Source organism: Plasmopara halstedii (assembly GCF_900000015.1).
Source record: "Plasmopara halstedii genome assembly, contig: Scaffold_2956, whole genome shotgun sequence".
Classification (NCBI taxonomy): domain Eukaryota; phylum Oomycota; class Peronosporomycetes; order Peronosporales; family Peronosporaceae; genus Plasmopara; species Plasmopara halstedii.
This window is the reverse complement of record NW_020189861.1, coordinates 55,097-82,382: the sequence shown is the minus strand read 5'-3', so window position 1 is coordinate 82,382 and position 27,286 is coordinate 55,097. Positions and strand designations below refer to the sequence as shown.

General features: G+C 44.6%; 8 protein-coding genes across 8 annotated transcripts; 4 read left to right on the top strand and 4 right to left on the bottom strand.

Moving 5' to 3' along the window:
• Positions 1 to 5: 5 nt before the first annotated feature.
• PHALS_06127 (uv radiation resistance associated protein) lies at positions 6 to 1,308 on the top strand (the record flags this gene model as incomplete). The annotated part of the gene is made up of 4 exons (XM_024719360.1): positions 6 to 161; positions 228 to 491; positions 550 to 1,142; positions 1,218 to 1,308. The coding sequence occupies 4 exons, from the start codon at positions 6 to 8 to the stop codon at positions 1,306 to 1,308; spliced, it is 1,104 nt and encodes a 367-aa protein (XP_024584666.1).
• Positions 1,309 to 1,575: 267 nt separating this feature from the next.
• PHALS_06126 (dna-directed rna polymerase ii subunit rpb3-a-like) lies at positions 1,576 to 2,673 on the bottom strand (the record flags this gene model as incomplete). The annotated part of the gene is made up of 3 exons (XM_024719359.1): positions 1,576 to 1,719; positions 1,790 to 1,876; positions 1,996 to 2,673. 3 exons carry the CDS (start codon positions 2,671 to 2,673, stop codon positions 1,576 to 1,578), a joined length of 909 nt encoding a protein of 302 aa, XP_024584665.1.
• Positions 2,674 to 2,862: 189 nt separating this feature from the next.
• PHALS_06125 (Predicted membrane protein) lies at positions 2,863 to 3,902 on the bottom strand (the record flags this gene model as incomplete). The annotated part of the gene is made up of 5 exons (XM_024719358.1): positions 2,863 to 3,001; positions 3,067 to 3,241; positions 3,314 to 3,419; positions 3,486 to 3,588; positions 3,673 to 3,902. The coding sequence occupies 5 exons, from the start codon at positions 3,900 to 3,902 to the stop codon at positions 2,863 to 2,865; spliced, it is 753 nt and encodes a 250-aa protein (XP_024584664.1).
• A 109-nt stretch (positions 3,903 to 4,011) lies between these two features.
• On the top strand, positions 4,012 to 21,045 carry PHALS_06124 (vacuolar protein sorting-associated; the record flags this gene model as incomplete). The annotated part of the gene is made up of 21 exons (XM_024719356.1): positions 4,012 to 4,330; positions 4,388 to 4,494; positions 4,564 to 4,674; positions 4,740 to 4,868; positions 4,946 to 5,228; positions 5,448 to 9,307; positions 9,377 to 15,691; positions 15,766 to 18,407; positions 18,580 to 18,642; positions 18,708 to 18,795; positions 18,854 to 19,099; positions 19,154 to 19,444; positions 19,514 to 19,627; positions 19,692 to 19,761; positions 19,815 to 20,002; positions 20,070 to 20,115; positions 20,183 to 20,288; positions 20,364 to 20,559; positions 20,622 to 20,645; positions 20,714 to 20,754; positions 20,952 to 21,045. 21 exons carry the CDS (start codon positions 4,012 to 4,014, stop codon positions 21,043 to 21,045), a joined length of 15,333 nt encoding a protein of 5,110 aa, XP_024584663.1.
• A 62-nt stretch (positions 21,046 to 21,107) lies between these two features.
• On the bottom strand, positions 21,108 to 21,994 carry PHALS_06123 (rna binding; the record flags this gene model as incomplete). The annotated part of the gene is made up of 4 exons (XM_024719355.1): positions 21,108 to 21,352; positions 21,428 to 21,504; positions 21,562 to 21,627; positions 21,687 to 21,994. 4 exons carry the CDS (start codon positions 21,992 to 21,994, stop codon positions 21,108 to 21,110), a joined length of 696 nt encoding a protein of 231 aa, XP_024584662.1.
• Positions 21,995 to 22,203: 209 nt separating this feature from the next.
• Positions 22,204 to 23,679, top strand: PHALS_06122 (pap-associated domain-containing protein 5-like; the record flags this gene model as incomplete). Its single annotated transcript, XM_024719354.1, has 1 exon — positions 22,204 to 23,679. The coding sequence occupies one exon, from the start codon at positions 22,204 to 22,206 to the stop codon at positions 23,677 to 23,679; it is 1,476 nt and encodes a 491-aa protein (XP_024584661.1).
• Positions 23,680 to 23,755: 76 nt separating this feature from the next.
• Positions 23,756 to 25,036, bottom strand: PHALS_06121 (Rhodanese-like domain; the record flags this gene model as incomplete). The annotated part of the gene is made up of 1 exon (XM_024719353.1): positions 23,756 to 25,036. One exon carries the CDS (start codon positions 25,034 to 25,036, stop codon positions 23,756 to 23,758), a length of 1,281 nt encoding a protein of 426 aa, XP_024584660.1.
• A 303-nt stretch (positions 25,037 to 25,339) lies between these two features.
• PHALS_06120 (sam-dependent methlyltransferase) lies at positions 25,340 to 26,308 on the top strand (the record flags this gene model as incomplete). Its single annotated transcript, XM_024719352.1, has 1 exon — positions 25,340 to 26,308. The coding sequence occupies one exon, from the start codon at positions 25,340 to 25,342 to the stop codon at positions 26,306 to 26,308; it is 969 nt and encodes a 322-aa protein (XP_024584659.1).
• Positions 26,309 to 27,286: the final 978 nt, after the last annotated feature.

Sequence of the window (27,286 nt, the reverse complement as noted above, 5' to 3'; positions counted from 1 at the left end):
TCAAAATGGACAAGACGGAGTGTGCGTTATGCAGTCGTAAGCGAGATGTTTTCTCGTGTGCAAACTGCACATCCGCAATGCTACAGCAGCGTCGTACGATGCTAGCTGCACTACAGGCAGACGTATCTGTCTTACGCAAGAAAACTGAATATGCGCTAAATGTGCGTCTCGTCACCCTGACACAGTAGACATTGTCTAACACAAGTAGCTGATGAATAAATTTGCAGACGAAGTATCCGCTAGTGCATGCAGAATTGCGTCTGCACAATCACATGAAGAAAATTGACACTTTGGCCAAGACAGTCATGAAAGTACGCGAAAAGCTTTGCTCTGAGCGGATTGCAGTCATGGAACGGACGTCTAAGTTGGAGGAACGCACTTCACAAATAGCTGAAGCGCACCATAAGCTATTGAAGTCGAGTGAAAGGGCAGAGAATGTTCATGCCCCAGTGTTAGAATGTTTGGACTTTCAAATACAATGGGCGGATGAGGTATTAGTGGTTTGATTGAAATGAAAGAGTAAAATCTTTTCTTGATGATCTTTTGTAGAATGCTGCGAAAGTTCGGGGCGATCGGCTGCGTGCATTATTTGCGCTTTTTGCATTAACACCCGAGAAGGAGAGTGATAGAGACACGAAGGAAGAGTTAGACGATCCATTTTGTGGACTGCCTGACGAACAGGAAGGTGTTTCCAAGAAATTGAAAGCCAGAAAGAATGTAAATGTGTATTTTCGAACGATTTTGGGACTACCATTGCCAAAATCTGGTAAATACGATAATGTTCCACCAGAAGTGGTTGCTGCTGCACTCGGTCAAGTTATTCATTTATTACACTGTCTGATAAAATATTTAAAAATTACTTATCCACATCCTATGGAGTTCAATGGATCGTTTTCTACGATTGGAAGCACAACCGAAGGAGCTGGCTGCCACACACTCTATCCGGATGGCAGTATTGGCTTTGAACGTGGAGTGAGTATGCTGAATGAGAACGTAGCATTTTTGTGTGCTTGCCAAGGTGTGTTGAAAAAGGACGTTCATCAAACTGATTTATTGGGAAACTTGCTACAAGTGTACAAGTCAGCAAGACTTGGAACGCTATGCGATAATCATGACGTGACTGAATCTGCCTCTGATGAAAGGTAAAATTTACAGTAATAGTTTAGTGCGTGGCGCATGTCTGAAACTATTTTGTTGAATACGTTTGATCCCATCAGCACAAAGCGAAGCGATGAAGCGACGTCGGTATTGCTTGGAAGGTCACATATAGTGAGTGAAGGTGTAGAAGTATTGCCTGACTACTCATGAGAATTGAAAGTACAGCGAAATCAGCTGGTGCAAGGCATAAGCAGAATTGATCAGATTGGCTTATATTTTTGTGCATGAACTCGCTGTACGCATGATGAAATCTTAAAAAACTCTTTGAGCAGCAGATTTCTACCGGCGCATGCTGCACTAGCAAGGCGCATTCATGTAAAACCACTGGATAAAGCTCACCTACAAGCAAGCAGGCCGATCGACTTTCTTAAAGCTCCAGCGGATTGGATTCAGAGGGCTACACGCACTATATCTTGTTTACCCGAATGGTGTAATTGGTCCAGTTGCTCCCTGGTCATCCTGACTCAGTTCTAGACACTGATGCTTTAAGGATGACAGCTTCTCGCGAATGAGATCCAAAGCACAAATAACCACTTCCTCGGGCTTTAGCTGGCCCGTTGTCTATGTATGCATGTAAATATCAAGATCAGACACTACCAACTTTCTGTATGACTCACGATTTTGTACACACCTCAACGGAAAAAATGAATTTATCTTCCCGCATCCGAATCGTGACAGCTGAGTCATCTTCTGGATTGTCTTTGAATGAGTCCGCTAGCTTGACGCACTCATCACAATACATGCATCGCATCGCATCTCCAACAGTTAACTGTAAAAGCAAGACCATCAGACTGCATCAGCAACATTTCTGTGATTTTCCAAGTTAATTCGTCTAACCTGCTCATAATTTTCGTCAGTCTCAAACACTTCGGTAGGACAGCTCTTGTAAAGCTCGGCCTTCTGCTCGGGTGTATACGTGCTAAGTACAGCCTGATTCAGCGTAATAATGGGATCGTACATATAAGTAGCAACAGCTACAGGAGACCACTTGGCATGTTCTTTGCCGATACCAAGCTTAGCAATGGCCGAAAGGCGTAATCTTTGTCCAGGTCCAAGCTTAGCAATAATGACTCCACTATCCTGTGTATTATTAAGCTCTTCCTCTGATGAGAAATTGACGGGTCGAATATATGGATCCGAAGACTTGAGTGCTTCACTTGTAACAGACAGTACACCACTATCAGCCATTACGTCAAGTGAAAACTCGACTGAGCAATTAGGACAATTTTCATCACAGTCACAGTCTTGAGAGTATACGAAGCGCTGACGAAAATTCTCAAGTCCGCCATCAAAATTAAGCGGAATCATACCCAAGCGATGGGCCAGAAACTCGTCCGTCATAACTGACGTATTGATTTCAATGCTTACCAAATCAATAGCTAGTGTCGGGACCTCGGAAATCATCACACGACGGATAGCATTAGCTACACTTGCATCTGTTTCTGAAAGCTCAAAGCGGATGAAATCATCGCGCAGCTCCTGGATCTCAATCTTAGGAAAGCGCGGATGCGGCATTATAGGCGTCAAAGCCTTAGTATCACACCAATACTATAATGTAACCCATACAGCTATGACGATTGGCTGTTAGGAGAATGAAATTTTGGCATTTTGACCAAACAATAGCTTTTTATAATTAAAGATACCCAATCACTGGACATAATTTTAATTGGGCGCATATCGTAGCTAATTGTCCGCATAGCCTTTTCAACCCGAACCAAGTGGCCTTCCTGTTCCCCAAGCATAACCACCTGCACCAGGAGCCACGCCGCGTCCAGCTGCACCACGCGCACCAATAATTGGAACTCCACCAGCAGTGACTTGTGGTGATGGAAACAAGTTTGAGCTGCTCAAAAAAGTTTATTGAATACCTGGCTTACACCTTTAATAACAGTCAGAGAGGATACGTACAATAGCGTGGGAGTCTGCAACAGATTCCAGCCCTTAGTTGCCGGCAGCACCTCCAGCAAAAAGTAGTACAGGTGTCCAGCGACAACACCAAATATGTCCATGATTGGATTACCGCCGACGAGCACAGTAAAAGCAATAAGCGCCCAAGGCAGATAAAGACCGTCAAAGCGGAAGCCTGATACAGTTAAAAAGGCATAAATGTTTCCTTGAACTAAGGTATCACACCAGAGAGCAACACACATCTTACCCCAAATGGCAACGGGTGCTGTCGGATTTCGACGGCTCCAAACGTAGACTATCATAAAAATAAGTGATGTGCCCAGAAACGGGATGCTCATGAAAAGTGCAATCACCTGTTCAGCATAATTAGGGAGATGTTTGATGCGTAATGCATTCCTTTATATAATAGATTTACTCACCCATAGTACTACAGCGCCGAAAAAGAGCATAAAGGCATAGTCTGCCGTGGGACCGCCTCCGCTAGGAAACGGATCTTCCTCTAATCGAGACGAATAATTGGTACTGTATCAAGATTTACAATACATTTGATCAGAATTGATGTAATGATACGAGAATAGAGAAATCACGAGCGAAAATTCTTCGTACAGAATCATGAGTTGCATGAGAAAGGGAAAGCTAAAGCCTCCAAGATACATGAAACACGTTGCGAGACGCCAAAGTTGAAAGCGCTGCCACACCAAATCAAGATCCAGGTATAGCGTTTGCGGATTTAAAAAGCCTAGCGCGCTTAGAAGTGTCGAGCCGAAACAGACCGACAGGTAAAACCGCGTGACGTACGGCAGACCATAGTACCACGCCTCGATGCTTCCCGCCATATCGCGTTACTGCTAATTAAAATATCTGTAGTGATGAATATTCGATTATTAATTGGTGTAACCACATCGCACAGAGTTTTATATTGTCAAGACCGACCAAGTGAGCGAGATGCTCCAGCACGCGGTCGCGCTTTTGCTCCAGCGCCTCTTGGGCAAATTTGTGTCATTTGACTCGAACATGCTGAAGTTGAGTCTATGGCAAGGTGATGTGTCGTTTCAAAATCTACAGCTACGCTTATCGTATGGGGAGGGCGCCATTGGCCATTTAAGCGTCAAGATCCCTTGGCGTGCGTTATGGACACAACCGGTGCAAATCAAGGCTCTGGATATCCGCGTATTACTGCATCAGACACCCAAACCAAAGCAACAACCGGAAGCGACAGAGACAGCGAATGTTGATACGAGCGTCGATGACAGCCAAGGAGACGGTAAGTTGATGGATTTCGATCTCCTGGCGCGACTAAATCGTTTTTTATGTCTTGCAGATAGAACGTATCTTTCGCGACTAGTATCACACATTATTGCCAATGTACAGATCGAGCTGACAGACGTACAAGTGCGATACGATTGCGACTCAGGTTCGCTGGCGCCGGTAAGTTGCGATACGAAATGCAATGATATCACAAGTACTAAGTGCAGAATTTGCGCTTCAATGTGATAGCAACCGGGAAGTGGTACGCTTGAGATTGGACAAATGAGCTTGATAAATACGAATGCGAAGTGGGAGCTAGAATACTCGCCGCAGTCAAGTTCAGCGATGGAGTCGAGAAAGGTATGAAATAATAGTGTTTTTGCACAGAATTCTGTTTGTTTTGATCCGATTGTCTGCCAGAGTAGCTGATGAAAGTCGAAGGTGTTGCAGCATATATTGAATATCCAAGTACGCAAGGCAAGGAAGACGATGAGCATATAACGTGCCAGACCAATCGGAAATATCTATTTCATGAATGGCGTAGTATTGTCAAGGTACTCTAACAGTCACTGTCTTACTCATGCTGCAAATCATGCGTTTGCTTTGTTGACAGAATATTTGTTGATTCTAGGCAAGTCTTTATTACCATAGTATCAATGCACTGTTCCCAGACGTCGAGTTGGATATAGACATTGGTTGTGATCCTGGAAGTATCACGAAAACATGCGAGCTCTGTGCTGCACACAGCGCTAGCATTCGTAAACGATTTGATCCCAACGATTGCCAGCCTAGCGTGCATTTTGGACCAGAGCATATTGACGTTTTGTATGCCATTTTAATTGAAGTGAAAGCGCCTTACGACGAATTCGATAGATTAGCTTTAATGACTCAGCAGCAAGCATCACGACCGGATGGTTTTCTGATGGTTTTATCCTACGCAAAACAGTGGCTCTTGACTGATTGTCTAGACGCAGTAGTGGGAACGACTTATACTCTAGCAGCAAATAGTGATGATGATGACGATGCTGACGAGTTTGAAGATGCAATTACTCCGCCGAGTCTGTCCATTCGGACAGAGCTACATCACGGAGCAAAGATGTTCTTTTACACGAAGTCTTCTATTTCTTTCGAAGAACAAGGAGTTTCATGGGTATGGCTTCTCGGACAGACAGTCGGTGTCGTGAAACAATCGTGCGTAGAAGACGAGATTCTGCTCAGGGTTCAGTCACTGCGCATGTACGAATTCTCTGAGCGAACAGAGGGTTACAGCATTTTGGACCACGTAAATGAACATAATGGAGATGGTGACTCTAGTTCATTGGGTTCACCTATCATACGGATATCCTGTGTGATTCCGGCTTATCAGAGCCGTTTTGTTGGTCACCAACCTATATTTGATTTTCAAGTAGGCAGTGTCATGTTACTGATGAAAGACCAGACATTGACGTCGTGGATGACTCTTTTTGCGCCAGTTTATTTGTGGTGGAATAATTGGAATCTATCACACCCAAGGAAATTAACAACGAATATGGACGTACAGATTGCACCTATTACGAACCTCAAAATTCAATTGAAAAGTGTATGCTTCGTATATGCTCTTCACGATCAATTTTGTTTAGGTGTTGAGGTGAAAGATCTACAGGTGGAAACATCTGAGGATGATCGCGAGTTAGTGACAAGTGAATATCAAGCCAAAGCGCGTATGTTCTCACTCAACGAGAGAGTAAATGTGCTCCAACCCGGAATCATTGCAAATGATGTGCATGGCATACACAATATTGTGACTGTTGAGGACCTTTTGCTAACGATAACAAGTCATTCTAGAATGAATTGGTCAACAGATGAATATATTTGTAAGCATTGTACCCTTGATGACCAACACACAATTATTTATGAGCAACCTGACCCTGGAAAAGAGATTGCAATGTATATACACAAAGTACAGCTTCCAGCGATACGATTTAACTGGAAAATGGTTGACCTTGAGGCTCTTTGCTGGATTATTGGTAAGTGGAGCTTCTTTCTACCCGACAAGACTACGAACAGACTCAATCAAGATTTTTTTGCTGCAAAACAGTGCGCGTGCGCAAATCTAGTGTGCAATTGGAAACTATCGTTGGAAACACCAGAATTTCGGTTATGCTTTCTGGATGACCGGCCAAATCAGTCTTCCAGGTTTGAGTTTTTTGTCGAAGACATAAGTTGGGAGTCACGCGTTTGCACAACAATTGTTTCAAATTCGATACGTGCTATGTCAATTTCCTTCCACGAAGGTGAAAATGTCATCTTTCGCGCCACTAGTAGTCCAGGATCTTGCGCCCCTGCTGTTACTGCAACATATCAGACGAGTCGATTTTATTCTTGGGATTCTCTTGCTCCTCGGGGTGTTTTACAATTTAAGCGTCAGACTTCCCAAGTCGTCATCGCAATCGAACGTCTTCATGGGGTGTTATTTCTTCCTGACGTACAAACAGTCCTTAACTGTGTGAGGGAGTGCCACGATAGATATTTGCTGGGCTTTATTTTGTCGACTGGTTTTGGATACAGTCTGGACGAATTGCAACACAATTTGACGAAGCTAAAAGATAAGGCTTTATTGTCAGTATCGAGAATATCTTCATCTTATGACAATGAAGTGACCGTCAGCTTGGCAGTAGCACATGGCGTGCAAGTTGACATAAAGCACCGGGATCAGACACCACTATCTTCTCTTGAAGGCGTGGCACCGGTCATTAAAATTGCTTTTGTCCAGATCTCAAATATCTCATTACAAGTTAGTGGATCAGGTGCTGCTGCTATGCGTGATATGAAATTAAAAGTTAAGGGTTGCGTGCGAGATTTACAGCTGACCGATTTGACCAATCCTAGTGGGCCAATACCCGATGGCTTGACATTGCCAAACCGATTAGCCATTGGATCTCACTCAGATATGTTAGATGGAGTGGCTGATGTGGGTTCATTCGGCGTGAAAAATGTCATCGATTTTGTGATTACCTCATATGACGAAGAAACCGGCGGCATTTTAGTTCGTGTGCGGATGGACTCTGTTTGCCTCGTCTATATGCATCGAGTTTTCAAGCAATTTCAGCATTACCTATTTGACCACGTTCTTATTAGTTTTATTAACCCGCTGAGTGAAATTCCGAGTGGTGAAAAGGCTTTGTCAGTATTTAAAAGTTTTATGTTGAATTCTGCGGCGATTCCTGTTTCAGCAGAAAATCTTCTCAGCATGTATGTTGTTGCAGTAAGCGTTGAATCCAACAGGCGCATTAGCGTCATTGAAAGAGCAAAAGAAGGCATGAGTGATGTGCGATGGGAAATAGTGGGAAATGACATGGCATTTGCTTTGCCACGGAGTTCATTCTCTCGAGACAGCGTTATACTTCGATCGACCAGTGTCCGCTTCTATAGTAGTGGCTCTGATCCATCAACATCTGATTTTCTACTGAATGGCACATTTGTCGACGAATCACGCCTCTCGTCTAGTTCAGCTTTAACTGGTGCATCAATGGCAAAGGCACGTCTTTCAAGACGAAACGAGTTGAGAAACTTAAGGCGACAAATAAAAAATCAACGCTCACGACTATTAAGCAACAGAAGCCAGTTGTATATTGATCTTCGAAGTGCGACGCAGCAAGCGCAAAACTATTTGCATGAAGGTTTTTACGCGTTTCCGGCTGCCGAAGATGCGGTAAAAATTATTCACCATAAGATTCTGCAATCGGACCTGCAGCTGGAGCAGCTTGCACAGCACCTTATCAAGGTGGACGAAGCTCTCAATGAAGTAAAAGCTCAAGGGGATGCACTAAACAGCGGTGGTCGTGACAGTCTACAATTTTTGGCTAACGCTTCGTCAAATAATCTCCGAGGACGATCAGACTCAATGGAGAGAATTTGTCACGACATCGCAGGTATGTCGCAGCATCTCATGACGCCATTATTCGTGGCAGAGGACGCAGAATTTCATGATGCACGAGTCGCATCGAATAGCGACATACCGTCACGGGGTCAGGATTATGCTGACATGTCGACTTCATCGGTAGGGCTTTTCGAGTTTGAGCTTGTTGATTTTAGTGGCACCACCCGCCATTCTAAATCACCGCTCTTTCATCACTCGCTTCTGATTGGGCGCATTGATTTAGAACCCGAGAGCTTATCTGATGGAATTCTGAGCTCATATTTCGGTATCAGTCTTTCACTGAATGAACTTAACGTAGGTATCACACCGGATCAGTACACGACTAGCTTGGGTATCGTCTACGAGAATTTCAAGGAAGTTTCACGTGTTGTTACAGATGATACTTATCCACTTTGCGCCAAATGTGGTGGGCTTCACTATGAGAATGATAACTGCAGCGCGATATGGATGATGATCTCGGTGAAAATCGCGGATGCTGCTCTTCGCATTTCGAATCAGAACCATCCCGTCGCTGACATGTTCTGGGAGCAGCTTGAGTTGGTGTTTAAGTTGCGAACAGATGACTCATTGGAGTTTAGTGGATCAGCAATGTCTTTTACGGCGGTGGATATTCGACCGTCCCACTGTCAGACGGCCTCTGAAATTATTCGTCCACATCCTGGGGTTGGTCCTCAGATTGAGTTTAACCAAAAGATGAGCTGGACGGATTCATTTTACGATTTGAAGATAAGAAACACTAATTTCCTTGGCGTCATTCCGGCTTTCCACGACATCGTAGGTTTTTTCACGAGACCGATTTTCACGACGGGCGAGTTTTTAGAATTTGGCGTGGGATTTATGTCCGAGTCTCCTCCTGTTTGGCAGAAAATTGACTTTTTTGTGATGACTTCCAAGTGTTTGTTTTCGTTATTAGAGGACTTTGAAGCAACAGATGCACGCGCCCTCGTTATGCTAATGGATATAGTGGCGGCGTACTCAACTCATCAGAAATGCCAGGATAAAATGGATCTGACAAAGTGCCATTTGGAGTTTGATCAGCATGGCGTTTACTTCTCTCACCTTCCAGATCTTCAGGTAAGCCGCCTTTGCTAACCATGTATACTAAACTACGATTAAACGCGTGCCTTTGTATGGATCTGATAGATTGATGCGTCCTTCCCGTTGTCAAATGCATTTCTTTTGGTATTCGATCATTTTGTGGAAGGTTTGGTCAGCTTTTCGCGACGGAACTCATTCGTACTGGCTCCTTTGGAAATCCGATTCTCGGTTCAAGATGCTAACTTATTTATTAATATTGCAAACAATTACCTGCGCTTGATTCCGTCATCATCTCAGATGCATTCTTCGGCCATTGATTTAAGAAACAGATCAAGCAGCGTGGTAACCTCTCAGCTTGCCAAGCCAACCTTTGCTGCTGATAAGCTCTTGGGTGATGTTGGAGAATTTCGTCTTGTGCTTGTAAATAACAGTTTGGGCATTCCCATCGCTGATTTCCACATGCGGGAGATAGTGTGCGAGTACATCCAAGATGAAGACTATTCAACGACAATGGGGGCTACACTACTCTTAAATTACTTTAATAATAGTATTTACCGATGGGAACCTCTTGTGGAGCCTTTTGTCGTTCAGATGCGTATACATCGCGCTTTGGAAGAAAACAGCATCGTTGAAGTATTTGCGAATTTACCGAGTACAATTAATTTCAACATGACACCGGCAATGGCTCCTCTTCTTTCGTCAGAAGCTTTGAGACAGGCTGACTTTGTGACTTCTGGATCTAAGTCTACAGCGCCATTCTGGATTGAAAACAAAACAGGAGTTGGACTGAAATTTAGCTTTCGCCGCGGCTCTGGGACAGTAATACAACAAATTGTTCCAGACAAAGAAAAAGTTTCAGTTGATTGTCGCGAGCAAGGAGACATGCTTAGCTTCGACAGCGCCTCAACCGATAGATTTCTGCGAGAAGTGGATCGCCAAGCTCTTACGGTAAACCACACGCTGTCGGTTTGGCTGGACGGCAACAGATGGGTTAGTGCGAATCCTGTGGTGGTTGATATGGTCGGGCATGTAGCTGTTCCGCTTCGTGAATCCATATCACCGGCATCTGATTCAGAAATGAGAGATTTCGTAGCTGGTGGTGAAGAGGACATCGGTCCACCGACTCTGGTCGCGGAGATCAGTATTCAAGCCGATGGAAGCAAGTTAATAAGCCTTCATTCCCAAGTGGTACTGCAAAATCGAACTTCTGTTCCATTAATGGTGTGGGCATTTTCACCTCGAGAAGGCGGCCGCATTCAAGAGTGGATTATTGACCGAGAGGAAGTTTGTCATATTCCTCTCCAACTTGTTCACCCTCAGAGTAAGATCAGCATCCGACCTTCTCCGTACGTGCAATATGCACCGTTAACAACCAGTTTGGAAGAATTAGGGGACGAAGTACGATCAGCTAAAATAGTCAATACAAAGCGCTTTGTGCGCGCTGGAAATTGTGTTTGCAGTTTCGAGACATTTGCTACGATGGAGGAGCTACAAAACGCGGCTCATTCACTGGAATTGGTGTCGTCTTCTTCAATGTCGTCGACAATACCCCTATCTGGATACGTGGTTCGAGACCTTCCTACTTGGAAATGTACATACGAAGTAGAAGCATACTATTTGATGCGAGCCACTTATTCGAGTACTGAAGAGATTGTGCCACCGAAAAAAGCTTCAGCTGATGTAGAAAAAGTGGATGAGGAAGAGAGCGAACAAGTAGAAGATGCTTTTCTACACATGTTCAATGAACCGATTCAACGACAGCAAATGAATCCATTGCGAGACGTCAACTACGAATTGGATGAGGCGAGAGCGGCTGGACAACGGCGAGGATTGTATGAAGCGACTAATTCGAGTTTGTACTACCTCTCCGTCTCACCGTTTCTAACGCTTCATAATCGTTTGGCAACAGCATTGGCTTATCGTCTGCTCAATGGTTCGCTTCAGCTGATTGCTGAAGGTATTTTAGCAGTAGGAAATGTGCTGCCTTTATTCCAAGTCGATACGTCAGATGGGTTGTACCTATCGTTTCGGCTAGAAAATTACAGCTGGAGTGCTCCAAAGATGATAATTAACTCTCAAATTTCTGTCTATACGGTGCCGTATAAGGAGACGATCGAACCTGTACAGTTGCTCGGTCATGTATTTGACCGCGATATCATTGGAGAGCAAGGTAGCGTGCCCAACTTGCAACTACAGGTAAAGCTTTCGGGGCGTGATGTTGTCGTGTTCTGTTCTATCTGGATTGTCAATCACACTGGTCTTGACCTCGAATATTGCAACTCAACGAGTACGTCATCCAAACGACTCGATACAGCTCTCAAATATGTACATCGGCGTGCAGGCTTATCTGACGAATATGGCGAAGATTTTACCTCACGTTCACTGTCGCTGCAACTCGAAAACGGCCGAGAATCTCAGCTCACTCGCCTTCACAAGGTCAAACCATCAGCCAACCCCGTCGCCGTTGTTGTCGTTATTCGTGAAGCAAGAGATCTGTACAATTCCCAGTACTTTGGAGCCCAAAGTCCATATGTTCGAGCATCCTTATATATACTCAAGAATCCAAACGACAGATATTTAGAAAAACCAGAAATGATTGCTGTTTGGTCTACGACAACAAAGCCGTGTCCGTCTGGTGGTACAACTCCTCAGTGGGATACTCACCTTCAAAATACTTTACTGCTGCGCTTTCCACCTGAAGTCAGGACGTTGGACTTGGCTCGAATAATCATCGAGGTGCGCAATGTTCGTTATGGCTTAGATACTTGTCTTGGAGTCACTGCTGTGAAAGTCGACAGCATATTAAAAGATCGCAAACGGGCTGTAGCTTTTAATTGGTACAAGTTGCTCAAGCGCAAGTCATCTCGTGAACGAAAAGTTTCCAAAAACAATCTTGCTAGCATCCACCGGGGAGACATAAGTATTTCTTTCTCGGTTGGTACATCGCAAGAGCTACCTTCAGAACTAGACGAAGCAAACGTAATTGAGGACATTTCTGACATGTCGAGCTCACCTATCATTCTTGATGATGAGGGATTGGCTTCATATCTGGACAGGCAAGATGTTGATGAACTTCATCTTGATGAAGTAGAGAATTTGATGACACTAAATGAAGGCCCGCTTCCTTCTACGAGTGCAGCAAGGTTATTGCAGCGACTCGAAACGCCCTCCGGTCCTGACAGGGGGTTTATTGGCACATCATCAGCCGTACGTGGACGTCATGTAGGCGATGGTGATCCCATACACTCACAAGAAATGTTTTCGTATGATCCAACATCAACGAGGGCTATGGGTGCGTTAATCACAAACGGCTCGCCAGTGAAACTGGCTCATATGGGCAAAGCTCATGGAATTCAGGTATATCTACCTCACAATCGCTTTGTTTCGGTAGTTGTGGAAGTGTATCACAATTTAGTAATGTCAGAAGTATTTGATCTCGTCTGCATGAAATGTGGCTTCATGGGTGTTCTTAACATCGAAGACTTTACCTTTTATGAGCTAGTGCTTCCTCGATTTGTATCACTTCGAAGCGCTGGGCGACCGGAGGGCGAACGTTGGTATGGGCAGCCTATTTCAATGACGTGTAAAATTGAAGATAAGGGGCGGCGCTTTGGCCTACACTTGTGCCATCGAATTACGATGACCACAATTCGTTTGTACGACGAAGCGAGCACGGCAAGCTCTCATCATATTACGCCGCGCTCTCTTGTATCAAGCTCCAAGCGGTCAAATCCGGCTCAAATACGCCCGATGCAGTGGGGAGCCGTATTGCCGTATAGCTCCGGTGGAAAGCATTGGGACGTCTTGCGGATCAAGTCTCGTTCCTCATCGTGGTCTGATGTCATTCGCCTTAATAGAAACGCTATGGGAAATTCAGGCGTTGCTCAAGTCATTAGTCTTACCAACGAGGTTTTCGATCAAAATCAAGAAAGTGAACTTCGAAAAGGTACTCAGGAAGTTGCGCTGTGGAGCTGCTATGGTAGTGGGCGGTTTTCGGAGACTATCATGGCTACGGTAGTTCCTCGCTACATCTTAATTAACAAAACTGAAGAAACCATCAAATATCGGCAGCTCGATGCTCCTCATACTTTTCGATTGGCTTCAAATGAACTCACACCTTTTCATTGGCCAAGTGCTTCAAGAGAAAAGCTTTTGGAAGTAACTTTGCTGCACAAGTACAGCTGGAGTGGTAGCTTTCGAATTAATTCGCTTGGGACAACGTATTTAAAGCTGCGAAATCGAGAGGACCCATCTCGTATTTATATATTGCAATGCCAGATTGAGCTCGTAGGTGGATCTGTGGCATTAATTTTTCGACAGGAGTCAAAGCGTTTTCCTCCGTACAGAATCGACAACATGACATCATTTCGAATATGCTACAAACAGACCAATTGGGGTGAAAATAAAAACTTTGATGAGTTATTGCCGCGTTCATCGTGTCCGTATGCTTGGGATCACCTAAATAGTTCTGATGGTAAATCGTCGTCCACGTCTAATCAAGACCCAGCCTTTCCCGGTAGCTCAAGCTCTTCATCACGTGCACTTCAAGTACGATTTATGCGAGTGACATCATCGACATCGAAGACTGGCGGTGACTCGGACAAAGATGCAGTGGATATACGAGAGTACAATCTAGACGAAATGGTAACACATAAGCGCATACAGCTGCATCGCTCATTACCGTCAGAACTATTTCAAAAGCCAGAGCAGAAAGGATATCTACTAAAAAAGGACAGCATGCTGAAATGGAACCGAAGGTACTTTCGGTTGTTCGAACACATGCTATACTACTTTGCCAATGAAGTGGACCAAGAGTTGCTTGGTGTTATTGATTTACGCACAGGCTCGGACGTACCCGGTGTTGGAGGCGTTGCGATTTTTGAAAAGGCTGCAGGAGCTTCATCGAATAGCGGATTTATATCCTTAAATAGTCTAGTTTCATCAATCTCGGGTAGTCTTTTTGGGGGAAACTCGAGACAACTTGGAATGGATGGAGGAGACGAAAATGACGACGATGAGGATGACCGAGCGAGGGAGCTTGTGCAAATTGCTGTATCGTTAACTGCGTCCAGTGTTTTGAGTGAAGAATCAGAGAATTTTGTGAACGCACACATGAAGGGTGGTACATGCGCAAAAGCTGGCGTCATGCAGAAGGGATTTTATGTAAATGGACATGATCTCGTCAACTTTCTGACCACAGAAATGAGTTTACAGACAAAGGCACAAGCGTTTACAATAGCGCAGGAAATGATTGAGCTTGGTTTATTGAAGGCAATTCAAATATCGTACAGTATAGGGGCGCGCAGACAGGCGCCAGTGAGAGGTTTCCAGTGCTCTAAAGAAGCTTGGTACAGTGTTGAATCGATCAATCTTACAGATGACTCGGACGTAGGCTTAGAAGACAGTTTAAGCATGGTGACACCGCGCGATAGCGATACAGGTATCAACCCAGCAACTGTTGGTTCGAATCAGTTTTCAATTATCACGCCAACAAAATGCTACGACTTGAAGGCAAAGAATCCGAAGATTGCGAAGATCTGGGTGCGAAGACTACGACGTGCGACGCTTGGTGTTCAAGCGTCCGAGATTGGAAAATTTTCTGAGGAAACATCTGTGACCAGAGGAACACTCGTGGCTCCAAAAACAGTCCGCTCCCAAAGAGATCTTGCTTTTCAAATACAAAACGCCAAAACCTATGTCCATGTTCGCATCCGTGCAGATGGACCGACAAAAGTCTTGGAGTTGTTCGAGGGTGGTGAAGAAGATTTCGACGAGAAAGACACAAAGCATGAATTATCAAGCACGACGTCAGATTCTCCTACGACTAGTGAAATGTCCACTAGCACCTTTGAGTCTCTGACATTTGGCATGGTTTTGCATTTGCGCGTGGATGGAATCGGCATTTCGTGCGTGAATGAGCTTCCAATGGAGCTTGTGTACATCTTCTTTGGCGGTATTAGCCTCCACTATTCCCGTCTTAATTCTAACATGCGAATGAATATCACGCTGGATGATCTACAGATTGATAATCAGAGTGAAGAAGCCACATTCACCAAGTTATTGTGCCCTCGAATGAAAAATGAAGTAGTATCTGCAGGCACCCCAACAAGGAGATGGACAGTTGGTGGTGATATCGGTGAAGATCTTGCAGAAATGGTGAGTTGCGATAAAGAAATAGCGAATGGAAAGGGTGATGTCGAATCTCAGGAAAATACGGGTTTGGTTTTAAACCAAAGTATATTTTGTTGTGCGGATTGCAAATACCGTCAACCAAGTGTTGCAGCGATGCATTTCTGTTGCACATGGTCAAACGAACAGGGCAATACTGATTATTTTAAGCATTGCTCCTTCTGGTTGTACCCAGTTATCACTCAGCTGGATGAAGAACTTTTGGTATCAGCTCGAGCATTTATGGCAGCGGTAAGAATCAAAACCATTTTACGATTAGAAAATGCCATTTTTTGACAGCATTTTGCAATGTTTGTGATGTACAGATGACGCAGTCATGGGGTCAAAATCGATCACAAAACCGCGGGGGCGAAATTCGAATGAAAAGCATCCCAATTGAAATGATGATAGAAGCTCTAGCAGAGTACAAGGAAAATGCTTTTAGTGACGAGCTGAATCCGCTAATGAGTCTGAAGTCATACACTACGACGCCTTCATCAGAAACACGAAAAGTGTACTTTGCTTTACTGCACATTCACCCAATGGACTTTGATATCACGTTTCGCAGCGATGTGTTTCAGACGAGCACGACACTAAATCCTCATAGATCAGCTAAGTTCAAAACGTCTGGTAGCCATAAAGAGGCAAAAAAGCGGTCGAATACAATTACGTCCTCAATCGGAGAAGGTAGTGGAGATGACTCATCGTCTGCAACTTGGGTAATTCCAAGTTTAACAATGCACGTGCCCGATCTTGATAATGCTCCCGTGCGCTTAAATGCCTTGATGATTGAACACGCTTTCGGCACGAGTAGTGATTTGACACGCCGTGTCTCAAAATATTATACGCGACAATTATGGAAACAGCTTCACAAAATATTGGGTTCATTTGATTTCCTTGGTAATCCAGTTGGTTTCTTAGACCACATTGGTACAGGTGTACGAGATTTTGTCTATGAACCTCTAGAAGGCTTGAAAATTGGGGGAAAAGGCTTCAGTAAAGGGTTGGCTAAGGGTACAGCGAGTTTAATGTCAAACACAGTGGATGGCACATTTGACGCGGCAAGTAAAATCTCGGGCACCTTTGGCCAAGGATTTGCAAACTTAAGCTTGGATGATCATTACCAACAAAATCGCGCCCGTGCTCGCCGTCGGCACGTCCGCGGTGTCCGTGAAGGACTTGTGCAAGGCTCACGGGAATTAAGTTTGGGTGTGTACGAAGGTGTTGCAGGGTTGGTGCTGAATCCCATGCGAGGCGCTCAAGAAAGTGGTGCAGTGGGTTTTGTTCGAGGTACGATCACTGGAATCATTGGACTCCCTGTAAAACCTGTGGCTGGTATCTTTGACTTTGCATCTCGTGCAACGCAAGGAGTGCGCAATCGGTCCTTACAAAACGGTCAAAGTATGCAGCGAGTTCGGCGACCTCGTGTATTTGGGCGCTACAACGAGCTTAAGTGCTACAAGGAAGCTGATACAATAGCGTATGAATTGCTCAAGCAAGTCGGGGGTAACCGCCTTTCAAGCGAAAAAATAATCTTTTATAACGAAATCATCCAGTCAGTAAATGCAGCCGATCTGACGCGTGAAGCTCGAGATCGACGCCGTAGTGGTGGTTCTGGAACTGGCAAGCAGAAAAGAAACGACTCGACGCGGGAGCGTACAAACTCGCTGCGAAGAGCTTTACAAGGAGACGATGAGCGTCGTCGTGCTGCTGGTGAGACGTCTATAACAGTTGCAGGTGAGAGTAGTGGACGCAAAATGCGCTATGAGGTTGTATTTTATCAAAAGAAGCTGGGAATGGATCTGGAGACGGACTTTTATTGCGAGAATGTGACGATCAAGTCGATGGATAATTCTCGTCGGTCCAAAATAAAAATTCGGGGGCAAATAGCATCTGGACAGCAAGTATTGCAGGAAGGAGACTATTTAATTGGTATTGGTGGAGTTGACGTGCGTGGTATTGGTTTCCACGAGACGCTGGCATTACTGCGTGGCACGTCGCGACCAATCACGGTTCAGTTTGAGAGTGCTGAAGAGTTAATGCAGGAGGTCTTGCAAAAACCGGATGGCTCTGGAAATGACGAGATCGAGTTAAGGGCGACAAGTAAAGCACGTCTCAATCGTCTGTCGCTGGCTGATTCGGGGTCTGTGAACGACAATTTGGAAGATTCAAGCACTAATTTGAAGGTGCACTTAACACACTGGCTGATCGTCACGGAGCAACGCGTGCTATACATCAATGTCGGATCGTTTTCCAAGCCCGTGGTAGAGTGGATGACACCGCTACGCTACATCTACCGCGTTGAGTGGCAGAAGGGTGCAGCGAAAATTTGTCTTCACCTAAGCGTTGGAGTTGACAGCTTGCCAATGGGCCCGCGTTTGCGACCGTCGTTGAAGGCCATTGAAGGCTACGAGCGGGATATGAATGTGTTTTTAGACGTCATGTGGCACAGCTTCGGGGCGGCTACTGCTGAAGAGCAGGAGCTCTGGCCGTCAGACACAAGTTTAAATGGCTATTTGCTTAAAAAAGGTGGTTTCTCAACGGTCCGTCGCTGGTTCGTACTCAGTCGTAATTGCCTGTATTACTTTTCAAGTCGCAAACAGCTTCGCGGCATTATTCCTCTTGGCCATGTGCGCCTTGAGACGGATGCCGGCGACCTGCGTTGTTTACGTATTACAAATGCAGTACGTTCACAGCCGTTAGTTACATTGCAGCTTGACAATGGACAAGTCGTGGAGCGTGTACAAAGTGAAGTGGTTCTTGTAGCCGCGACAACGCAAGAGCTGGAGATGTGGCAGTCGTCGCTAGCGCACGCTGCTGGAAAAGGCATGCGGCATTCTCGTGGTACGCGCTTCTTTGCCCCAACAGCTGCATCACGTCTTGAAATTGGGACTAAAGAAACTCCTGACTTTATCGTATCACCGCTTGCTGCCGCGCTCAAGAAGACGGTCGAAGTGTTCAATACAAAGTTACCTTGACGCGATGACAATATTTAGATCAATTTTGAAAGAAAATAACAATAGGTGATTTTTAACAGCATTTTGTGCCATGTTGGACAAACTGCCAACTAAACGTTTTTTTTGGGTTGGCGTGACCGTCTTCCGTTTATGGAACGCTTTATTCGTCCGTACGTTTTTCAGCCCTGATGAGTATTGGCAGAGCACCGAGGTTGCTCACCGTTTGGTTTTCGGCTATGGTTATCTGTGCGTTTTCTTACAATCCTTGCTAACTTTAATTCACTATCTTAACGTTTTGCTGGCTGTTGTAGCACTTGGGAATGGCAGGACGACGCCCAGCTGCGGGGATTTGCTCATCCAGCATTGTTTGCAGGTCTATATAAGCTTTTAGATCTGTTGGTAAGCTGATGTCTTTGCTGAATATGAAATCTTTGGTACTAAAACAAGTTTGCCGTAGAATTTGGATTCTCGGTGGGCTGTAGCTTATGGTCCACGGTTACTCCAAGGCCTGATATCAGTAGCCAATGACTTTTTCCTTTACAAGCTAGCGAGAAATTACTTTGACGCCAAGACAGCACAGTGGGCTCTATTGTGCCAAATTTTCTCGTGGTTTTCTTTCTATGTGATGGTGCGGCCATTTTCAAACTGCATTGAGACGATGTGTACAACAGCGGCGTTAGCATATTGGCCGTGGAACTTTCTGGTTTGTTAGACGGAAAAGGGGATAGAGCCAAGAAATAATTCGATTGTTTTGTAGGACATAGCGGACAAGAAGAGTGACGACCTAACTGTGAAAAAATGCAGTAATCGGCCGTTAGCGCTGGTATTCGCAGCATTGGGCGTAATTTTCCGACCATCCAATGCCGTCACATGGCTGTACGCTGGCGTTGCGCTCTTAATGCAGACGCGAGATCGAGCTTATCTTGTGTTTTGTACGGTGATACCCATCGCGATAATATCTACGCTAACAATGTTTTGCATTGACCGACTTGGGTATGGCCAATGGACTGTGGTGCCATTAAATTTTATTAGATTCAACGTTCTTGAGGTGGGCAAGTCAAGCGTATCCTTGATTATGTATACCTCTGGATGACAAATCGTTCTGTCGACACTTCAGGGCAAAGATAAACTGTACGGAGAGCATACCTGGAGCTGGTATTTCTTACAAGGCTATCCCACCATTGTGGGTACCACGCTGCCACTTGTTATTGCTGGGTATCTCACTGCTCCGGTTAGTAGTTTAGATGGAATGGTTGGTCTCGTGTTAATTCGCTTTTTTTGAAATGCACGAATAGGCATCGAAAAAACACTTAGGCCGTTTAATCATCTGGACGCTTTTTGTATACAGCAACACTAGTCACAAAGGTAAATGACTGACCATCTTATACCGAAAGATCAGTGAGCTAACTTTCGCTTAGAGTTTCGCTTCATTCTCCCCGTTCTTCCGCCGGCGTTTGTGTATGCTGGATATTACATGCGCAACCTCGAAGAGAAGCTATATACAAGATTTCAGACAAGAACTCAAAAGGGTTTACTTCGACTCTCTTTGTTCTTCGTCATTGTTCCGAACGTGCTTTGTGCCTATTATCTTTCGCGAGTTCATCAGGTGCGTTTAAACAACTTTGACACAATCCTCTGCACTGAACAATGGCTCTTTGTTTCATGTATTGAAGCGTGCTCCCATGGATGTTATGGACTACCTTGCGGATCGCATTCAAGGTACCTACTGAACTTGATGGTAATTTATATATAACTAAGCTCGTTGCGTCACTTTTGATTCGTGTAGAAGACGCGAACGTATCGATCCATTTTTGGACTCCATGCCACGCTACACCGTACTACAGTTACTTGCACAAGAACGTCTCCATGTGGTTTCCGGATTGCTCGCCCATGTAAGAATGCTATTTTTGTCGTGACGCAAGTGAGAGATTGAGATTAACACTTAGCATTATTTGCTATGATAACAGCAATCGCCTGCGAATCGAAGGCTGTGAGTCTCATCAACTTGAGCGCGATCCAAAGCACTTTCTTACTAGCATGTACCATATGTCGGGTGATGTTGCTCGTGACGCTTCGTGGTCGGAGATTCCAACCTTTGTCGTGACTTACACCTCAGTGGCTGCCAAAATTAAAGAACTTCTTGTTGATATGCACCTTGTTGAGGTTCGTCAGTAATAATTGTGTGCTCCATGTTCGAATTATTGACTGGCACTTGCTCTACGCAGGCAGCATCGTTCTTTCATAGCCATGTAAGTGGTGATGCGGATACATCTGAATTCGAGGCAAAGATGTTGGTGTTCAAGCGCGAATAGTGTAGACACAAAGCGCTGGCGAAGTATCGAGACCGTGGAAGGAAGAGTAAGCACGACTTAGCGAAAGTCTTGTGCATTGTATTGTGGCTGAAGATGCTGACGATGGAGCGCTAAAAATGAGGGCAATAGTAAGCTTGAGGTTTTCTGCTGCTTAAACACGAGATTTCAAGGTTGCTGTTGTTGTCGAGGAGACTGGAGTTGATGTGTGTCCGACGGATTAGTGGATGGGCTGGAATTTATTAGTTGGGTTAAACACAAGCTGGCTGGCAGAGCTGCAGGAAGTGGATGGAAACTCGTGGGTTATGTTGTGGTAAAAGCGAACGATGTCGGAGGCTAAGGAAAAATACGCCAATCTAAAGCATTGAGACCAATATGCAGGTAAAGAGGCGAGTGGTTCGTTTAGCGACGTCGTCGGTCGTCGTACGATTCACGGTCGAAGCCTCCACGGCCACGATCACGGTCATCATAGCGACCGCGTCCACGATCGCGGTCATCAAAGCGTCCTCGGTCTCGGTCATCATTTCGACGAGCATAACCACCACGGTCCCGACTGCGACTTCGCCGTCCTCGGTCCCGACTACGGTCCTTACTGAAGCGGTCACGGCCAGCTCCGTACTTCGCGCTTGCTAGTCTCGGTCCAAGGTCTAGAGTCAACGCACAAAACAAGATGTTGAGAAATCAGTGATTAGAAGCGAAATGACAAACGTTTGTCCACGCACACTGTCCAGGCGTCTTCTCGTGTCCACGTTTCCGTTTAGCGTGTTCCACTCGAATTTTCCGTCCGTGAATCTCTTGGCTAACCAAATAGTTAGAGCGCTCTCAACTTAAATGAATCATGAGGTACAATACGCACTTGTTTAACTCCTTGACAGCATCTTCAGCGTCCCGAACATCCTCAAACGTTACAAAGCCAAAACCCCTAATTGTAAACAAAGCCTTATAATTCCCAATTCGTATAATAATACGCTTATTACGTACCTGGATTCTTTTGTCACAGGATCTACAATCACTTCGCACTTTTCTACGCGTCCAAACTTCGAAAATACTTCCTCAAGCTCCTGCTGCCCCAAACGCATCGCCAAGTTCGCTACGTACAAATTATTGCCCGGGTTGTCATTGTCCGCATTAGTGTCGGGTCCTTTAGCGGGCGAACGGCTGCGACAACGGCGTGACTCATTTCGATCTTCAGTGTCCATTGCGCGCGGACTTTTCGTGTTTTCATTGTTGCCAGCTTTAGGGGATGGTGAGCGACTACGGCGAGGCGATGGCGAGTGACGGTCGGACATCGCACAGACGTTCGTTCAACTTGAAATCTTTTGGAATACTTCGAAGGGGCAGCCGAGTGATTTCTAGCTGGTTGCGCTCTTATATAGATAACTATACTGAAAGCCAGTATAATGCCGATTGCGTGCTGGCGCAGAAAACGAACGTATTACGGCTGGATATAATCGATGTTGTCCACGTAAATGACTTGCGGGATTGGCTATTATTGTAAATGGCACGAACAAAGGCGCAAGGACGGAAGGGCAAATCCGCAAGCCGCGACGTGCATGGTGAGAGAAAGAAAGCAGACGTAGAGCGCAAGAAAGTGAAAGATAAAGCTAAGGCAAAGGGCAAGGTCAAACATGCAGCAAAAGTCGCAAAAGAGGAGAAGAAGCGCCAAGCCCGAGGTACTGCCACATTTGATCAAGATGCAGACAACGGCTTTATTGAATTTGCGGTAGACGAAGATAAATCTCAAGACGCTTTACAGAAGAATCTTGAGCCACAGGAAGATAAAAAGCGTGAATTACAACTGACATCGCGGCCGTGGATGAAACAAAGCACGAGATGTGTCAACAGTAATGTATACGAATGTCTTCACGAAGAAATTATGAACTTTGTCGTCTTTGTAAGCCCCACAGAAGAAGAATTAAGGTGTAGATTACAGCTTGTCGACGAAATGCGTGACATCATCAAAGATCTTTGGCCTGAGGCTATTGTCGAAACTTTTGGGTCGCATTACACGCAAATGTTTTTGCCTCAGAGCGACATTGACATGGTACTTCTTGGTGTTCCTGAGGGAAAACAGCCGCTCTACAAATTAGCAGAGCGACTTGAGGAGCGAGATTGTGTAAGCTATCTTGAAGTGATTGATAAGGCAAGAATTCCCATTGTCAAGATGGTACATAAGGCGAGCAGTATTCATGTGGACGTGTCGTTCAATATTTCTGGCGGCTTGGCTACTGGAGATCTCGTTAAGCACTACATGAGAGTATATCCGTCCTTTCGACCGCTGACTCTTGTACTCAAGTATTTTATGGCGCAACGAGGATTGAACGAGACTTATACGGGTGGAGTTGGCTCTTTCCTGCTGCAAATGATGGTGGTGAGCTTCTTACAGCATCACGGGCGTGTGCTAGGAGCTAATCATGACAACCCAAAATTTAATAATCTGGGACATTTGCTCTTGGACTTTTTCACGTTGTACGGACGCGACTTCAACTACACAGATCTTGCTATTTCCGTGCGCAACGGTGGTTCATACTTTCTCAAGGAATCGCGCTACTGGTACGACGATTGTAGACCATTCCTTATCTCGATTGAAAATCCAAATGAGCCGAGCCTTGATATCGGCAAAAATTCGTATGAAATGCGCACTGTTAAGCGATCGTTTGACTATGCCCGACAGGTATTACAAAATGAAATACACCGCCATGGTCGTTTCAAGTCGCTTTCTGGTAGCATTTTGGGCACGATTATCCAGGCAGATAGCAAATTGGTAAATAGAAAGCCTCCTACACGATTCGGGTATGATATTTTGCATCACGATCCTGTTCGGACAGCTGAGATCCGCAAACAGTACGAGGCTCGACGTGATGAAGAAGCAAGCAAAAAGCGCAAAATAGAGACAATGCAGAGTACCCGACAGAATACGAATAATGAACCTCCGTACAAGCGTTGGCGAGGACGTACGAATCGAGCTTACTAACAGCTGTGTTTTGGTGGGTGCGTCTAATTCATCATTTTATTCACAAAAATGACTTGCGTGGTTTCGTAATACGGATCTATGCTTTATGCTGCAAACTAGACATTATATTTGGCCTGATTTTAATAAACCTTTGGACAGACAGTGATGTTGGGTTTTTGATCTTCCACTTATTGCCATTCGCTTTCCTGTAGTTGCGCTGCTCTTCGGGGGACATGTCTTTCATCTTGACAAATTCATGTTTGCAAGTCTCGCTACATGCTCCCATCATGGTTGCTACACATTTAAAGCACTGCAAACTCAACGCGTGGCACATAAGATTGCTGCAATTGGTGTGGTGGTTGCACGGCTCACCGCACTGCAGACATTGGCCCAGGATGTCTTTCGTTACCTCTTCCGATTCAGTAAATTCTGCAACGCATCGCTGGTCAAATACAAAATTTTTGCCTTTGAACAAAGATACTTCGTCAATAGCATCGCCCGACTCAGCGCACGCTTTCACCGCAGCCGAGCGTTGTTTCTGCAGATATTGCACATAGTTGATGATGCCGCCGTGAAGCTTTTGCACATTTGAAATACCCTTATGCTGAGTCAGGTATGCCCCGATTTTCTCACAGCGAATCCCGCCAGTACAATACATCATGACTTCCTTCGGTTTATGTCCGTCGTGCTCCTTCTCATGTTTCTCAAAAATGTCATCCAGTGCATCAAACGTATCTCTAAAAGTCTCGACCATGATCCTTGTCGCTCCATCAAAGCGTCCAATCTCGTGCTCATAGACATTTCGTACATCCAATACCAAGGTATCTGTGTCATTTGCATCGTTCCTTACCTTAAGTTTTCTATGCCATTGCTCCGGCAATAGAGATTTGCCCGTCTCTTGCAGATTCAAGTCGCCTTTTCGGTATCCATCGTGCAAAATTTGGTTGCGTATACGAATATCTAGCTTGTGAAATGGTTCGGTAGCCATCTGTACCGGTGTCTTATCGATCAATTGACCGTAAAAGAGCTTAGCATTTTCAAGTAGACTTGGAAATGAGCATCTGAAAGCATTTTCACTTTGCTGTGGAACGACTATCTGGGCATTTATCCCTTCTTCTGCGATATAAATACGTCCCAAGACGCCAAGATTTCCCCACTGCTCACGCATCTCTTTCTGAAGTTGAGGCAATTCGGACTTGTCTATTGGTGTGTAGTTGTACAGGCTGATATACTGGCGGCCATTCATTTGGACTTTAACGTCAAAACTACTATATTGACGCTGTAACTCAACTTGTGAAAGACCCGCGAAAAGACGCTTTTGAAGCAACAATGAGCGTCGAAGACACAGCAAGTCTCCAGTTCGAATAAAACTAGGCATCTTTGGAATAACAATTATAATACTGGCGGGAAAATAATTATAAACAATCTGTATGTAATGTATCATTAGTCTTATACATTGTATCGTGCGTCAACGATTAGGTAGGCGGAGTGTAAGTGGTTAGCAAGGTGCGGACACGCGATCCAAGCGAGGCAACAATTACTATTCAGCTCTATTACGAAAATGTGGAGGCAGACAGTTCATCACGATTTCAAAAGATTCTATCCAATTTTGAGCAAGCAGGGCAATTCACTGACGGCTTGGCAATGGCATGATGGCGTTAAAAACTCATATGCAATCACAATGGGTTCACAGAACGTTTACGATCACAAGAATGGATGCTTTGATAAGATTATCATTGATAAGGTTGATGCAGAAAATACAAAATCAGAGTATCACGGAAGGAAATTTAAGCTACGATTGCCAAAGGAGGTCAGAATGATTAAGGAGCAAGACGCATATCATAAGCAACAATCAATATGGCGGGGGTCACCTATTCCGAGCACATTTATGACGCACGTCAGCAAGCGATTGAATTTGTTATTGTCAAGAAATTTGCTTGCGCGTCATTACACGGTTTCAAAGACTCTGGATAAATCTGTCGACGACACTCGGCTTCATAGCCTTTATGTCTACAATAAAAGCAGTGTTCTCACGGATAAGGCATTGCTTCAAACTTTACGCAAAGAGACAATAAATACTTGGCCCAAGGCTAACCAACTCATCGATGAGATGCAGGGAAAATTTCTTTCCTTTCTCGTGCAAACTACTCGGGCTAAACACGTGCTAGAAATCGGCTGTTTCACGGGTTACTCGGCTTTATGTCTTGCCAATGGCTTGGAACAGGACGGATCGCTCGTGACATGCGATATTGATGCTGAGACTATGCAATTTGCCCAGAAATTCTTTGAACAGAGCTCGCACGCAGCTCAAATCACCGCTTTGAATCAGGACGGTCTCGAGTATTTGAGTACATTACCGCGTGACTTTCAATGTGATTTTATCTTCGTTGACGCGAATAAGCGCAAATATCGCGAATATTACGACTTTATCATGGATCATAACGTCCTTCACCCGTACGGGTTGCTAGTTTTTGACAATACATTATTTCGAGGTCATGTCGCAGCTTACGATGCCGGATCATTAAGTTCAAAAGAGCACATTGCCCGCAGCTTAGCTGAATTTAACACTTATGTGGCTCAAGACTCACGAACGTCACAAGTAATAATGCCTTTGTGGGACGGACTTACACTTGTACGCCTAGCGCGATGAGACAAATTTTTGAAGATACAAATAAAGCATAGAGCAGTTTATATGATAATAGAAATTGATGTAAATTAATAGCTTTCCAGCTTAAAGCAAATGCTTATGTGTGATCCATCGTAGACAGTAGCTGTGGGCTCGGTTCTGCTGGTTGAAATCCACTACGTAGGGCCCCATGCGTGAGTAATAAATATTCGTCACCTATCGCAAGCATATGGCGAGCACGGACACCGGTCTCTTGAGCAGCGACAACGGGGGATAGAACAGCGAGAGCGATACTTGTGATGCAGCAGAGAAGCTTCATGTTGAGAAGGGTACACGAATTACGGTTTGATAGGAAGTAACGAAAATTAAAACAGTGCAATACTTCATGTCCAATTATATTCAAGTATTAATAGATATTGTACTATAGAAGCGACAAAAATGGATTTTTCGGTGTATTCCATGCTTGTCGGGACAGTAGTATTATATACCAATCAAAGGATGACGTCTCTGCTTAGTTATTTCAAGCTTAAGTAAAAATTATATCCAATGCTGTTGGTCTATTGCAAAGGTTGTAAAGTTTTTTCATTCAGTTAATTAACTTACTTCTTTAAAATATCAGACGCTCTATTTAGTTAATATTAAGATATACAATAAAATCTGATTTATGACAATGATAATTATTAATTTGTTTCCATATATATTTTCTTATACAAATGTGCTTCTAACTGCAGTTTAATTTCCAATGCTAGGCAAGGCGCCTATTTCTGTAAATTGCGGCGTTGCTAAGTATTACATTCGATGGGAACGCCCCGACTTGATAACTCGTACTGTACGGCATTATTGTACAAGCTATTGGTAAGTGATAAAAAATCCAATGCAAGTGCGAGTGATTGCGACGGGGTTGCCGTGCAATTTTCACAGAGGAAGCTTCGCTTAGAGTCGCATACTGTAACGGGGTTACATGAGAGTGACCCGTCACTGTCCCAAGGGAGCTGTGGTGTG